Genomic DNA, 15,845 nt, shown 5'->3' with positions numbered 1-15,845 from the left:
AAGAACAAGCAAGAAACCCCATATCGTGCAGCATCTTCTGAAAACTAGATTTTCTGCTACCTACGGCATAGGGCACAAATAACTAATGTGATGGTATACTCTCATATGCCCTGATGAGTGTAGCTCCATCAACTCTCAGGAAGCTCAACACAAAGTGGGATAAAGTAACTCCACATACTATCCCAACACTTTTCTTCTCTCCACACGACAGTCACTGTGCTCCACTTACAAATCAACTGCAGCTACTTTAACCAGGCTGCTCTGACAGTACCCAAGAAGCCCATAAATCACTACCATCAAGAATAAGAAAATAGTATGCTGACTTGGAGATCCAACATTGGTCTTTGATGTCACCAAGTCCAAATCCTGGAACATCCTTCCTTCCCAAAAACAGAGTGTAGTTCACCAGGGCTACAAGGTCAATTAGCATAAGCAATAAATGGCAACTTTGCCAGCATGCCCAGATCCTAGAAAGTGAATAAAATTCTTTTTTTAAAAAAAAGTACTTCAAAAAGCCTAAACAGCATTTATCCTAGAGTAGGCATGGGAATAATTCTAAAATTGCAACATTATACATAAATCTCAGTCTAAGGTATACATTCCCTGTAATTTCTTTATATGCTAATTATAGAGTAATTGAATTCAGCCATTTTAATTATTGAAATGCAATAAAGCTTATGTAAAAGATTTAAGTTCTTCAAAAATTAATTTACTTGCAATTTAAGTTGAACATTGGTTATTTGTAATATACAGTATAAATAATTCAGATGAAAAAGTAGGTTCAAAGATCAAAACCTCAAAGTGAACTTATTATCAAAGTATGTATATGTCACTATGTAGTACCCTGAGATTTATTTTTTTGCAGGCATTCACAGTGGAACAAAGAAATACAATGGAATCAATGAAAAACTACACACAACGACTGACAAATGACTGATACGCAAAAGGTGGTAAACCACGCAAGCACAAAAAAGTAAATAAATGATACTGAGAACACGAGTCGTAGAGCACTTGAAAGCGAGTCCATTAGTTATGGAATCAGTTCAAAGTTGAGGTTGTTCATGCTAGTTGAAGAGTAATAACTAACCTGGTGGTGTGAGATCAAAGACTCCTGTACCTGCTGTCTGATGGCAGCAGCCAGAAGACAGCATGGCCTGGATAGGGGTGGGTATGTTGCTTTCTTGTGGCAGTGCTCCTTGTAGAAGTGCTCATTGGCAAAGAGGGCTTTGCCTGTGATGGACTGGGCTATATCCACCACTTTTTGTAGGTTTTTCTGTTACGTTTTACAAACAGACTGGATACTCTCCAGCATGCACCTATAGAAGTTTATCAAAGCTTTAGATGACATGCTGAATCTGCTCAAACTTCTAAGTAGAGGCACTGTTGTGCTTTCTTTGTAATGGCATTTATATGCTGGCCCCGAGACAGATCCTCTGATATAGCGCCAAGGAGTTTAAAGTTACTGACCATCTCCACCTTCAATCCATAATGAGGACTGGCTCATGGATCTCCAATTTCTGCTCACTCTTCCCCTTTGGAATGCTGTGGACCGGGTCCGAGACACCCCCGACCCTGGCACCTGGGAGGGAACATATCATCTGGATGTCTCATGTCCACAAAATCTCCGTCAGTTCCTGGAACTATGGAATTCCCAATCACTACTGCCCTCCCCTTCTAAGCCACAGAACCTGACTCAGTGTCAGAGAACTGACCGTTACGGCTTTCTTCTGTTACAGCGTCCAAAGCGATAGGTGGTCTTGAGGTGAATGGCCACAGAGGTACTCTGCACTGGTTGCCTATCCCTTTTACTCCTCCTGAGAGTCACCCAGTTACTTGTGTCCTGCACCTTGAGTGGAACTACCCCTCCGTCAATGGGCAATCCCTCTGCTTCCTGAATAATCCAGGAGTTCATACAGCTTGAGCTCCAGTTCCTTAATATTGTCTGAAAGAAGCTGCAGCTGGATGCACTTCTTGCAGGTGTATTCATCAGCCTTCCCACATCCCCCAAGAGGAATATTCCACTATCCTGCCTGGCATCCCTACTGCTTTAACTGTGCGATAAGAAAGAAATAAAGAAAAATTTTTTTAAAAATCACCTACAGCCTTTGCTCCTTCTCATTGAAGCCTCTATGAGCCAAAGCCTGAACTCCTTACTCTAACATGGCCCATTCACATAATGGCAGCTCCGTTTAAACCCAATTTTTTTTATTATTGGTCCTTGCCAAGTGTCTAATTATATGCAATCTAACATCTCCTCAGGAACTGTGGCATGCAGAAGTTCAACAATACACTGCTCGTTTCCTACTGGCATTTCACATATTATGTAAATAAAGTTTACTATGATGACAGCATTAATTTAAAAAAAAAATTGACAATTCCTTAGTTTAGGAATTGTACAATACATACTCATGTTTAATACCACAAAATCAATGTACACATGTTTGAGATCAATCATTCCAAGCATCACTTCAAGTGATAATATACTTGCATTTTATATGCACAAAAATTGTACCTGCAATACACAAGCACACAGTCTTATCAATTATATACTAACGAAAGCTACTTTGCCATCTATGCACATCCAGGAAAACATGGCTGATGTGATCTACTGATTTGAGACACTCAGTACACTTCAATTCACAGAATATGTTAAAGTTAAAAGTACTTTAACTTCAAAATACCATTGAAGTGAATGCTGGAAGAACACTGTTTATAACCAGATTTGTGACTTCTCACATTCTGTGTAGCGTCTCCATTTCTCACAAAAATTAGTCACATTCAGCTTAATTACAAAATGATGGATGGGAAAGGCAGATTGATCACGCTGCCCACATAACACTTAAACCATCAGCAGGAAGACATTGTGACATCATAAAACAGCTCAACTACCATTTGTGGTTAAAATCTTAACAATATATATGCCTAAACAGTGTGAACAGCTCACCACACACATTTCAGCTTCTAATTGTTTTAGACTGATGATGATGTGAATATGAGTTCAAAGCTTATCATGGTGGGGGGGCGGGCACATGTAAATTTAAATTCATGAAATCACACAGTGCAAAAACCTATTTGGTTCATTAAAATCCTCTGGAGAAATCAGCTTTCCTTGTCTTACCTGGCCTACAAGAGACTGAACCAACAATAATTTACGTGACCTTTCATAACCCACTGAAATAGTCTAGCAAGTATTTACCATTTCTACCCTTGGAAAATGATTCTGACTATTTATGCCTCTCAGTTTTAAGACACAAGACATAGGAGCAGAATTAGGTCATTCAGCCTATCGAATCTGCTCCCCTATTCCATCATAGCTGATTTCAAAGTAAATTTATTATCAAAGTACATATATGCCACCATATACTTCAAATCCAAGAAACAATATAATCAACAAAAGACTGCACCAACTGGGCATTCAACCAATATGCAGAAGACAACAAGCTGTGCAAATACAAAAAGAGGGCGTGGTCCAGACAGTAGGGGTCCTTAGTAATCGACGTTGCTTTCCTGTGACAGCGCTCCATGTAGATGTGCTCAATGGTGGGGAGGGCTTCACTCATTATAGACTTGGCCTTATCCACTACTTTTTAAGAACATAATCACATAAGAAATAGGAGCAGGAGTCGGCCATCTGGTTGTCAAGCCTGCTCCACCATTCAATAAGATCATGGTTGATCTGGCCATGGACTCATTTCCACCTACCTGCCTTTTCCCTATAACTCCTAATTCCCCAACTATGCAAAACTCTATCCGACCTTGTCTTAAATATATCTACTGAGGTAGCCTCCACTGCTTCATTGGGCAGAGAATTCCACAGATTCACCACTCTCTGGGAAAAGCAGTTCCTCCTCATCTCCATCCTAAGTCTACTCCCTGGAATTTTATATTTTTCTATAAGATCTCCTCTCATTCTTCTGAATTCCAGCAAATACCATCCCAGGCAACTCAATCTCTCCTCAGAATCTAACCCCCTCATCTCTGGAATCAACCTGGTGAACCTCCTCTGCACCGCCTCCAAAGCCAGTATACCCTTCAAATAAGGAGACCAAAACTGCATGCAGTACTCCAGGTGTGGCCTCCCCAGTACCCTGTACAGTTGCAGCATAACCTCCCTGCTCTTAAATTTAATCCCTCTAGCAATGAAGGTCAACATTCTATTTGTCTTTTTGATAGCCTGCTGCACTAACAAGCCAACCTTCTGTGATTCATGCACAAGCACTTCCAAGTCCCTCTGCACAGCAGCATGCTGCAATTTTTTACCATTTAAATAATAATCTACTCTTCCATTTTTCCTTCCAAAGTAGATGACCTCGCATTTACCAACACTGTACTCCATCTGCCAGACCCTTGCCCACTCACTTAATCTATCTATATCCCTCTGCAGACTCTCCATTGTTTCTGCACAATTTGCTTTTCCATTCAATTTAGTATCATCAGCAAACTTAAATACACTACACTTGGTCTCCTCTTCCAGATCACGAATGTGAACAGATATCATGAACAGTTATGGGCCCAGCAACGACCCCTGTGGCACACTGCTCACCACAGATTGCCAACCAGAGTAACACCCGTGTATCCCAACTCTGCTTTCTATTAGTTAACCAATCTTCTATCCATGCTAATGCATCCTTATCTTATGGACAAGTCTTTTCTGCGGCACCTTATCAAACATCTTCTGGAAATCCAAGTATGTAACGTCCATCTGTTCCTCTCTATCCACTGTGCTCGTTATATCCTCAAAGAACTCCAGTAAGTTTGTCAACAGGACCTGCCATTGCTGAATCCATGCTGTGTCTGCCTAATGGATCCGTATCTTTCTAGATGCCTCGCTATTTCTTCTTTAATGATAGCTTCAAGCATTTATCCAACTACAGATGTTAACTGGCCTATAGTTACCTGCTTTTTGCTTACATCCCTTTTTTGAATAGCAGTGAGACATTTTCCATCTTCCAATCCGTCGGGACCTGCCTAGAGCCCAGGGAATTCTGGTAAATTATCACCAAAGCTCTACTATAATTTTTGCCATTCCTTTCAGTACCCTGGGATGCATTCCATCAGGACCAGGGGACTTGACTTTCTTTAGGTCCACGAGTTTGCTCAGCACTACCTCTTCAGTGATAGCTATTGTATCGAGGTTCTCACCTCCCATCACATCCATAACATCTCTCTTTGGCATGTTAGACGTGTCCTCCACCATAAAGACAGACATAAAATAGTCATTCAAAGCCTTTGCCACTTCCTTGTTATTCAATATTAATTCCCCCTTCTCATCCTCTAAGGGACCTACGTTCACTTTAGCCACCTTTTTCCACTTTATATAATTATAGAAACTTTCACTATCCATTTTTATGTTTTGTGCTGGTTTATTTTCACAATCTACCTTCCCTTTCTTTATTGCTCACTTTGTGGTTCTTTGTTGCTTTTTAAAGTTTTCCCAGTCTTCCAGTTTCCCACTGCTCTTGGTGATTTTGTATGCACAAGCTTTTAGTTTGATGGTCTTTTATTTCCTTAGTTATCCAAGGCTGGCTTTCCCCACCCTTATTGACCTTGCTTTTAACTGCAATACACTTTCATTAAGCACAGTGAAAATCTCTTTGAAAGTCTGCCACTGTTCCACCATATGGCCTGTGTTCCCAGTCTACACTAGGTAAAGTCTCCCTCATCCTGTTGTAGTCTCCATTGTTTTGGCATAATACATTGGTTTTAGATCGAACTGTTGCACTCTACATTTGTATGAGAAACTCAATCATACTGTGATCACTCTTTTCAAGAGGATCCCCGACTACAAGATCACTAATTTTACCTGTCTCATTTTTGTAGGGGTTTCTGTTCAAGGGCATTGGTGTTTCCATACCAGGCTGGGATGCAACTATACATGTTTGTCAAATTTTAAGATAACATGCCAAATCTTAGCGAACTTCTAAGAAAGTGGAGGTGCTGCAATGCTTTCTTTGTAATGACACTTGCATACTGGACTCAGGACAGATCCTCTGAAATTATAACACTGATGAATTTGGGGTTGCTGACCCTCTCCACTTGATCCCCAATGAGGACTGGTTGATGGACCTCCAGTTTCTTCCTCCTGAAATCAATAATCAGTTCCTTGGTCTTGCTGACATTAAGGGAGAGGTGGCTGTTGTTGTGACACCACTCACCCTGATTTTCAATCTCCCTCTTATATGCTGATTTGGCCAACAACAATCAGTAAATTTAAATATGCCTTTGGAGATATGCCTGGCCTCAGTCACAGTATAAAATGGGTAGAGCAAAGAGCTAGGTACACAACACTGAGGTGCAGTGTGCTGAAGGAGATTGTGGAGAAGATGTTTTTGCCAATCCAAAATGACTGGGCCTGCAAGCATGGAAATCAAAGATCCAATTACACAAGGAGGAATTGAGGCCAAGGTCTGGATTAATTTTGAGGGGATGGTAAAATTGAATGCCGAGCTGGAGTCAATGAAGAGCATCCTGATGTATCCATTTTCACTGTCCAGATGTTTCAGGGTTAAGTGAAGAGCCAAAGAAATGGCATCTATCGTGGACCTACGTCCTTTGTCACTCCAGAGAAAACAGTCCAAGACTGGACACTCTCTTGGGGTCCGAGTCCATAGGACGCTCAAAGCTGCTGCGCAAGTTGACTCTGTGGTTAAGAAGGCATACGGTGCATTGGCCTTCATCAATCGTGGGATTGAGTTTAAGAGCCGAGAGGTAATGTTGCAGCTATATAGGACCCTGGTCAGACCCCACTTAGGAGTACTGTGCTCAGTTCTGGAAGGATGTGGAAGCCATAGAAAGGGTGCAGAGGAGATTTACAAGGATGTTGCCCAGATTGGGGAGCATGTCTTATGAAAACAGGCTGAGTGAACTCAGCCTTTTCTCCTTGGAGCAATGGAGGATGAGAGATGACCTGATAGAGATGTACAAGATGATGAGAGGGATTGATCGTGTGGATAGTCAGAGGCTTTTTCCCAGGGCTGAAATGGTTGCCACAAGAGGACACAGGTTTAAGGTGCTGGGGAGTAGGTACAGAGGAGATGTCAGGGATAAGTTTTCTTTAAAAACGCAGAGTGGTGAGTGCGTGGAATGAGTTGCTGGCAACAGTGGGGTGGAGGTGGATACAATAGGGTCTTTTAAGAGACTTTTAGATAGGTACATGGAGTTTAGAAAAATAGAGGTCTATGGGTAAGCTCAGTAATTTCTAAGGCAGGGACATGTTCAGCACAGCTTTGTGGGCCGAAGGGCCTGTATTGTGCAGTAGGTTTTCTATGTTTCTAGGTTTCTCTTTATAGCACATACCCTATAATACAAGCCACTTCTGCACTGTCAACATCCCTACTGAAAAGGGCAACCAGAATTGATGCAATACTCGAGATATGGCCTATCTGGAATTGTATAAAGTAGTGAATAATATTAACTACTTGCCAGTCCTCTGGGACCTCACCTACGGCTAGAGATCTTGGTCAAAGCCCCAGAAATCTAATTTCCTGAGACTCTGCATAATGTGGGGTAGATTCCATCAAGCCCCAGGGTTTGATTCACCTTAGAAGTTCTTTTGAGAGACCTAAAATTACTTCCTTATCTTAAAATGCCCTAACATATTAGTGCTCTCCACACTGATTTCACTATTACCCATGTCCTTCCCCTCAATAAATATCGTTAACATTCACATCTGCATCCTCAGCCTTCAAGTACGTGCCCCACCTTTAACCTTGAGTGATCCCACACTATGCCTAGTAACTCTGTTTCTATTGGTAAATGGAATGCCTTAGAATTCTCTTTATTCCTACTTGCCAAGGACCTTTCATGGTCATTCCAGGTTCTAATTCCCTCTTGCAGTTCTTTTCTAGTTTCTCTGTAATTACAGCCTCTGTTTAACTTGAGCTTCTTAAGCTTTACTGAATATCTGCTTTTTTCTTCTTGACTACATTCACCACCTTTCTTGACAACCAGTTCCCTTTGCTGACTAGCCTTTCCTTCTTACTAGAGATGCCTGTGCAATTCCTCTTTAAATCAGATACATCTCCATCAAAGATTTGCCCAAAAACAAGAGTTCCCAATTACCTCACCCTGGTTCCTGCCTAATACTCTTGTAATTTGCCTTGATTGATTGTAATACTCTCCCACAAAGTCCATACTTATCTATAACTATCTTAAAGCTTCTGTTACTGTTCCCTAACTGTGCTCCCACTCAAAGGCAAGTCATCTGGTTGGGCTCTTTATCTGACACCTGGTCCAATATGGCCCCTCCTTTTGTTGATCTACTTACATACAGATTTAAGAAACTGTAATGGATGTATCTACCAAATTCTGCCCCTTCTAAAATTGCACCAAGAAGCTCCCAGTCTATATTAGTGAAGTTAAAATCACCCATGACATTCACATTATTTTTAACACCTTTCTTAATTTTACTGCTCTACACACTCTACACCCTTGAGTGTGTAGCTATGCATGGCTCAAATGCCATCTATAAACTTGCCAATGGAACAACTGTTGTTGGCAGGCATACAGGAGTGAGATCAGCCTTTTGAGTGTATCTCAACAACCTTACATTCAACCTTAATAAGACCAAGGGGAAGTCAATAAACACACACCAGTGCTCATCAAGGAGTCAGGAGTGGAAAGAGTAAGCAATTTCAAGTTCCTGGATGTCAACATCTCTGAAGATCTACCCTGGGCCCAACATATTACTGCAATTATGAACAAGGCATGTCAACAGCTTTATTTCATTAGCAGTTTGAGGAGTTTTGGTAGCAAATTTCTAGCTGTACCGAGAGCATTCTAACAGGTTGTATCACCGTCTTGTATTGATGCGCCTCAGAATAATGGGCTGCAAACTCAGTGTAGCTCCATAGTGACCACTAGCCTCTCCAGCAGAGATCTTCAAAAGGCAGTGCCTCAAAAAGGTAGCATCATTTAGGACCTCCAACCCCCAGGATGCACTCTCTTCTTATTACTACCACCAGGGAGGTACAGGAGTCTGAAGAGACACACAACATCTTAGGAACAGCTTCAGTCCCTCCGTAATCAGATTTCTGAATGGACAATGAACCAACCCATGAACACTGCCTCTATCTTTGCACTTATTTTTTGATACACTTCTTATTGTAATTTATAGTTTTGTTATGTATTGCACTGTAATGCTGTTACAAATTTCGTGACATATGTCGGTGATATTAGATTTGATTCTTCCTGCAAATTTGTTCCTCAATGCCCTGTTGGTTATCTCAGTATAACCATTGCTCTACTAACATTAAAGTAAACACAGTTCAACCCATCTATTACTTTGATCCTGCCTGTTCCTCCTTGAAAAACATACTGGTCATATATAGTCATACTTTATTGATCCTTCTCTCAATCCCTCCACTTTCTGACATGGTGCTGTGTTTCACATCCACTTGCCAAACCATCACACCTCTGAGTAAGGATACTGGTTCCCTTCCAGTCAAGGTACAACCCATCCCTCTTGTACAGGTCACCTGTCCCAGGTTCCAATGATCCAAGAATGTGAAACCCTGCTCGCCGTACCAGCTCCTCAGGCATATATTCACCGGTTCTCTTTTTATTTCCGCTTCTGATTAGTATGTAGTGAGGAATTATATGCAGAATTAAAAGGGCTAAAACCTAACTGACTTATTGGCAGCTTGACAAGTTGTGCTGTGAGAATAATCTATGAACAAAGTAGTGTTTGTTGCATGAGAAAGCTTGTCTGTCTACCCTTATCAAAGTATGTATGTGATAATCAATGTATATCAGCAGCTCCAGACAGTATTCGGGACTCACTTGATTGCAGATTTTCCCAGGCTCTGTGAGCAGGGACTCTGCTCAGTTGACAAAACAATGCAAGCTTGCTAATAAACAGCGTGTACTTTTAAGTAAATTGTGTTTGCCAATTTTTCCTGGGTCTAAACCTAAAGTCCTCTGGTAGAGAGGCAGTTCGACAGTAGGAAAATGAGCAATCCAGAAACTGAGAGCCTGTGTTTCAACTTCTTTCCTAATACCCTATACTCACTGCATAGGACCTCATTCCCTTTTTACCTATGTCATTAGTGCCAATGTGTACTACAACCTCTAGCTGCCCACTCCCTCCCCTTCAGTCATCCAAAAATACCCCCAACGCTGGCACCTGGGAGGCAACACACCATCCTGGCATCCCTTTTGTGGCCACACAATCTCCTGTCTGTTCTAACTACCGTGTACAGTATTACTATTGCTGTGTGTGAGTACTCTACTGGCGTTGTTATTTTCATGGAAGTATGAAATATTAAGGATGGAAATAGAACTGTTTTGGAAGATGCAGGCAAAGGAGTCTCCGTTGGGTGCCATAACTATGAAGAGTCCCTTGTAGATGTGCATCTCCAACAACACTCAAAGTCCCATGACCAGCCCAGAGAAAGCAGCCCACTCTACTCGCACTGCATTCAGCACATCAGCCAGGGCTGAGGCTGTCCTAAGTACATCTACAAAATACAAAAATTATATGCCAAGTTACTCATACATTTCACAAAGTCATAATGTCAACTACCATGAAGGTCAAGAGCACTTAGCACATAGGAACACAAGAATCAGCGGACTCCCTTTGCATAGTATATCATCCTAATTTGGAAGTATAGTGGACTCCGGTTAATTGGGACACATCAGAACTAGAACATTTTGCCCCAATTAAGCAGCTCTCCTAATTAGCTGAAATATCATGGAAATAGTTAAGAAGGTATAAAGAAAGACAAGCTACTGTTTAACTGAATAACAAATTAAGCAGTTAAATTAAATTCAGAACAAATTAGAACACCACCAATACTACAGGTGGTTGTCTATCTTATCTGATGACAACAGGAAACCTGCGCAGTAGAGTTTTTAAAAAGTGGAAAACCTGTTGCACTGGGGCAGATTCACTCCCTGGACCTCGGAGGTCAGAGTCCAGTGATGCCAACAGACAACATTGGGCCTTCCTTGGTTGCAGTGGATGATTATGACTTCTGCACCTCGACATGCCCTTTGCTCTCCACAGAACATTGTAGAACCTCCTTCTTGGTTGTCAGTTCTCACTGTAGATCTTACCCACTCAGTCCGCCAGTCTTCGCACACTGAGACAGGCATGTCCTTATTGCACCGGGTATGAAACCTGCTGGCTACCCTCACCTGGTTTGGCCTGATGGCCAAAGCAATATACAGAAGTATGGCCGCTGTCATTTGCAAACAGCTACTTGGAGCCATAGATGAGATCCGAGTGTCCAGTAGGGAGAAGAGGTAGCATTCAAGATGATTGTTCTTTGCAGTTATGTGGTGAAATTGTTTCATTTACATTCCTAGCCATTTCTGGTATCTCCAAGCCAGAATGCTTGAAACTGCAGTGAGCAAAACAGTTCTGAATTGTTTTACTGCTTACTTCTCACCAACCATCAGTGACAAAAATCACTGCTTTTCCACACACGCAACTGATGATATTTTAAAACTGCTTGCTCCAAGTATGATGTAGCATCTAACAGCCACACAAGTGCACACAACTGATGCTAGTTAGACCCTGTTCAAAAAGTCTCCTGCCCCAAGAGGAATAGTGTCCCAAATAATCAGCTGCCTCAATTAACTGATAGCCCATTTAACAGGAATCCACTGTCGATCATTACTTCATGGTTGCCAGGGTAAACATTGGAACGTCCTACCTTGGCCCAAGTTTACAGGTAGGAAATTGAAAATCTGGCTGAGCGGTGCCATAACAACAACCTTTCACTCAATGTCAGCAAGACCAAGATGTTGATTATTGACTTCAGGAGGGGGAAACCAGAGGCCCATGAGCCAGTCCTGAGAGGATCAGAGATGGAGAGGGTCAGCAACTTTAAATTCCTTAGTGTTGTCATTTCAGAGCCAGCACGCAAGTGCAATTGTGAAGAAAGTACAGCAGTCCCTCTACTTCCTATGAGGTTTTTGAAGATTCAGTATGGCATCCAATACTTCAATAAACTTCTAGTAATCATGGAAATTATATTGACTACTTGCATCACAGCCTAGTATGGAAATACCAATGCCCTTGAATGGAAAATCCTATAAAAAGTAGTGGATATGGCCCAGTACATCATGGGTAAAGACTTCCCCACCATTGAGCATAGCTGCACCGAGCACTGTAGCAGGAAAGCAGCATCCATAATCAGGGAATCCCCCCCCCCCACCAAGGTTACGCTCTTCTCACTGCTGGCATCAGGAGGGTGGTTCAGGAGCCTCAGGACTCACACTTCAGGTTCAGGAACAGTTATTACTCTTCAAACTTCAGGGTCTTGAACCAGAGAGGATAACTTCATTCAACTTCACTTGCCCCATCTCTGAACTGTTCCCACAACCTATGGACTTACTTTCAAAGACTTTCCATCTCATATTCTCAATATATAATTGTTATTATTTACTCTTTCGTATTTGCACTGTATGCTATCTTTTGCACGTTGGTTGTTTGTGCGCCCACTAAAAACAGAGATAAATGATATTGTTTAAAAATTACCACTTGTCCAATCAATTGGCTCAAGATCTTCCCGACCAGCAGACTTGACAGTCCATTTACAAACTTAACTCATTTACCCAGGTTGAATACATTTCAACTTAGTACTTAACTATATTAAGATCCAATCTTCCCAGCCTGAAAAAATAATCCACCAATCAATCTCACAGAAACAAAGGCTGGCATTAACCTAGCATGATGAGTTTTAAAACCTAGCGTGATCATGTTGTTTCCAGAAAGACTTAAGAATCCCCACTTAAAAACACAATTAACAGTTTTCCCATGTATTCAGGAACACAACTGTTCCTAATCTTGTGGAAGCATTCCAAAATTTTATTCTCTAACAAAACAGGGAATATCCAAGCGATCAATTTTATATTAAAGAATGCTGACGCACATTAAGCATATTTATTCAAACTTGTATACGTTTGCTCCCAACATTTGCAAATAATAATCGCAATGCCTGGTTTTGTTTTTTCATGAACATTTCCTAAGTTTTGTGCAGTACAGATGGAGGTCTAATAGAACAAACGCAGTGCCCAAAGAATACAGTCACAGCGTCCAATAGGGCGCCGGCAGTGAAGTCACGGTGCACCAGTCATCCAATCACCGATAAGGCGGGTCCCACGTGAGTGACGTCCACATGGCGGGTAATTCAAAAAAATTCGTGGCCTCATTACGCATGTACCATTCGCCATCCAACAGCCGGCTAGTACGTTTCCTGTTCTGATTAAAATATGGTCCTCACGAAAAGAAAAAAAGCCAAAGAGCTACCCGAGACAAGCCTCTTCCCAACAGCCCAACAGAATCAGGGTCGAACAGAATTCACCGTTGGCAATATCCCTTCAGTTAGAAAATAACGCCTTACCATTGCTGCGTTGGATTTTTACAATAAGACCCACTCTCAGCCTCGCAAAATTTTCAGCCATCCTTTCACAGCGTGAATTAAAATCACACAGTCTGCGACTTCAGCCGCCGCCAAACCGAACAACTTTCAAAACAGAGCCCGCCTAGATTCGGCGAATGAGCATGCGTTGCAGTGACGTCACAAACGCAGCAAACGTAATAGAAACCCTTAAAGAGACAATTAAACATCCGGTGACGTCACGGAGTAGTGAGCGCGTTAGCTAATGGTAGACCTGGCAAGTTGTGCCTTTAACTTTGTTACAAACATTTTCTATTCCATCCAGCGGGGAAAAGACCTGTTATGGCCATTCCAGGACGTATTAAAGTCCTTTCCTACAAATGAAATACAATCATTAATGATCAAAGTTCAAAGTAAAATTTAATTATCAGGGTACATACATGTCACTATGATACAACCCTGAGATTATTTTTCCTGCCGGCATACTCAGCAAATCAGTAAATATAGAACAGTAAATGTAAACAGAATCAAAGAGCAAGACAAAATGTGCAAATGCAAATAAAAATAAATAGTAATAAATCACGAGAGCATGAAATAACAAGATAAAGAGTCCTTAAACTGAGAGTATTGGTTGTGGGAACATCTCAATAGATGTGTAGTTATCCTCTTTTGTTCAAGAGCCTGATGGCAGACAGGTAGTAACTGTTCTTGAATCTGGTGGTGCGAGTCCTAAGTTATTTGTACCTTCTACCTGATGGCAGCAGTGAGAAAAGAGCATGGCCTGGGTGGTGAGGATCTTTGATGATGGATGCTGCTTTTCTATGACAGCATTTCATGTAGATGTGCTCAATGGTTGGGGGGTGGCTTTACCTGTGATGTACTGGGCCGAACCTACTAACTTTTGTTGGATTTTCTGTTCAAAGACGTTGATGTTCCCATACTAGGCAACTTGCATAGAGTTAGCTACTTTAGTATCAATGTGTTAACCTGATGTGTTTTTTGTAATTATGTGGAGGATCAGAAAAAGTTATACACTTAGATATTTTGATTGATATTAAAAATTTTAAATGCAAGTAAGTTCCCGAATAAAGAAAACATATCAAAATACTTGTGTAATTAGTTAAAATATTTATAAAGGAAGCAACATTGTCACTTGTATTTATAATGAATTTTCTATTTTGATTATATATTTGAAGGCAGGAGTACAGTAAAACAAGGGCTGAGGAAACAATGAGTTCAAATTTATAGGCTCTTCAGGAGTCTTCAGTCTGAAGTGTTAATTCTGGTTCTTTTTCCTCACATGTTAAGTGTTTCCAATATTTTCTGATCTCACTTCAGAAAATCCAGCACCTGCAACTTTCTTTTTTTTTGATATTTACAAGCAAAGTTTTCCAGAGGTATAAAAAAAGGGATTTCCAGCTGGGCAGCTGGGTTGCTCTCTAAGTGTATATACTGTTTACATTTCAGAGGGGATTCCTGCTGTTGACAGGAGTGATCACTATGCGGCTTGAGACAAATGTGAGTGAGCCGTAACATTTTAAGAACAGAAACATAAGACAAATTCAGAGGCATGGGACACTGTTTGAAAATGATCAGAGCACATGAATAGCCGTTGAAATCTAGAAGGGGCTGCAGGATTGAGTTGAAACCATGGGAAACTGCTCATACCTTCAGAAGATTCCGTGAAGCTAACTTTGACAGTTGTAAGGAAAAGTCGAAGTGACTCTGAAGCAGAAAGTCCTAACAGAAGGTGATGGAGGAAAAACAGATTACGCCAATCAGAGCAATCAGAATCAGGTTTATTATTACCGGCATGTGTCGTGAAATTTGTTAACTTAGCAGCAGCGGTTCAATGCAATACATAAAGTTGAAGAAAAACAAATTAAAAAAAAAATAATAATAATCATAAATAAGTAAATCAATTATAGTGTATATATATTGAATAGATTAAAAATTGTGCAAAAATAAAACAGTAGATTAGTACCCAAGATGGAGCTGACTAAATTTACAACCCTCTGCAGCTTCTTTCGGTCCTGTGCAGTAGCACCCCCCCCCACCCCACCCCACACCCCACCATACCAGACAGTGATGCAGCCTGTCAGAATGCCCTCCATGGTACATCTATAGAAGTTTTTGAGTGTATTTGTTGACATTCCAAATCCCTTCAAACTCCTAATGAAGTATAGTCACTGTCTTGCCTTCTTTATAGCTGCATTGATATGTTGGGACCAGGTTAGATACTCGGAGATCTTGACACCCAGGAACTTGAAACTGCTCACTCTTTCCACTTCTGATCCCTCTTTGAGGATTGGTATGTGTTCCTTCATCTTACCCTTCCTGAAGTCCACAATCAGCTCTTTCGTCTTACTGACGTTGAGTGCCAGGTTGTTGCTGCAACAACCATTAGTTGGCATATCTCACTCCTGTACACCCTCTCGTCACCACCTGGAATTCTACCAGCAATGGTTGTATCATAAGCAAATTAATAGATGGTATTTG

At 41.2% G+C, this 15,845-nt stretch overlaps 1 protein-coding gene across 3 annotated transcripts in view; it reads right to left on the bottom strand.

The window, feature by feature from the left end:
• The window catches only part of kif2c (kinesin family member 2C), a 70,985-nt gene extending 57,525 nt beyond the window's left edge, over positions 1 to 13,460 (bottom strand). For all 3 annotated transcript variants that reach the window (XM_072274634.1, XM_072274636.1, XM_072274635.1), the window contains exon 1: positions 13,350 to 13,460. In XM_072274634.1, the coding sequence (XP_072130735.1) occupies positions 13,350 to 13,410 (61 nt within the window). In that variant the 5' untranslated portion in view covers positions 13,411 to 13,460. The remainder of the gene's footprint in view (positions 1 to 13,349) is intronic.
• Positions 13,461 to 15,845: the final 2,385 nt, after the last annotated feature.

Source organism: Mobula birostris, chromosome 12 (assembly GCF_030028105.1).
Source record: "Mobula birostris isolate sMobBir1 chromosome 12, sMobBir1.hap1, whole genome shotgun sequence".
Lineage (NCBI taxonomy): Eukaryota > Metazoa > Chordata > Chondrichthyes > Myliobatiformes > Myliobatidae > Mobula > Mobula birostris.
This window is presented reverse-complemented; position numbering and strand designations above follow the sequence as displayed.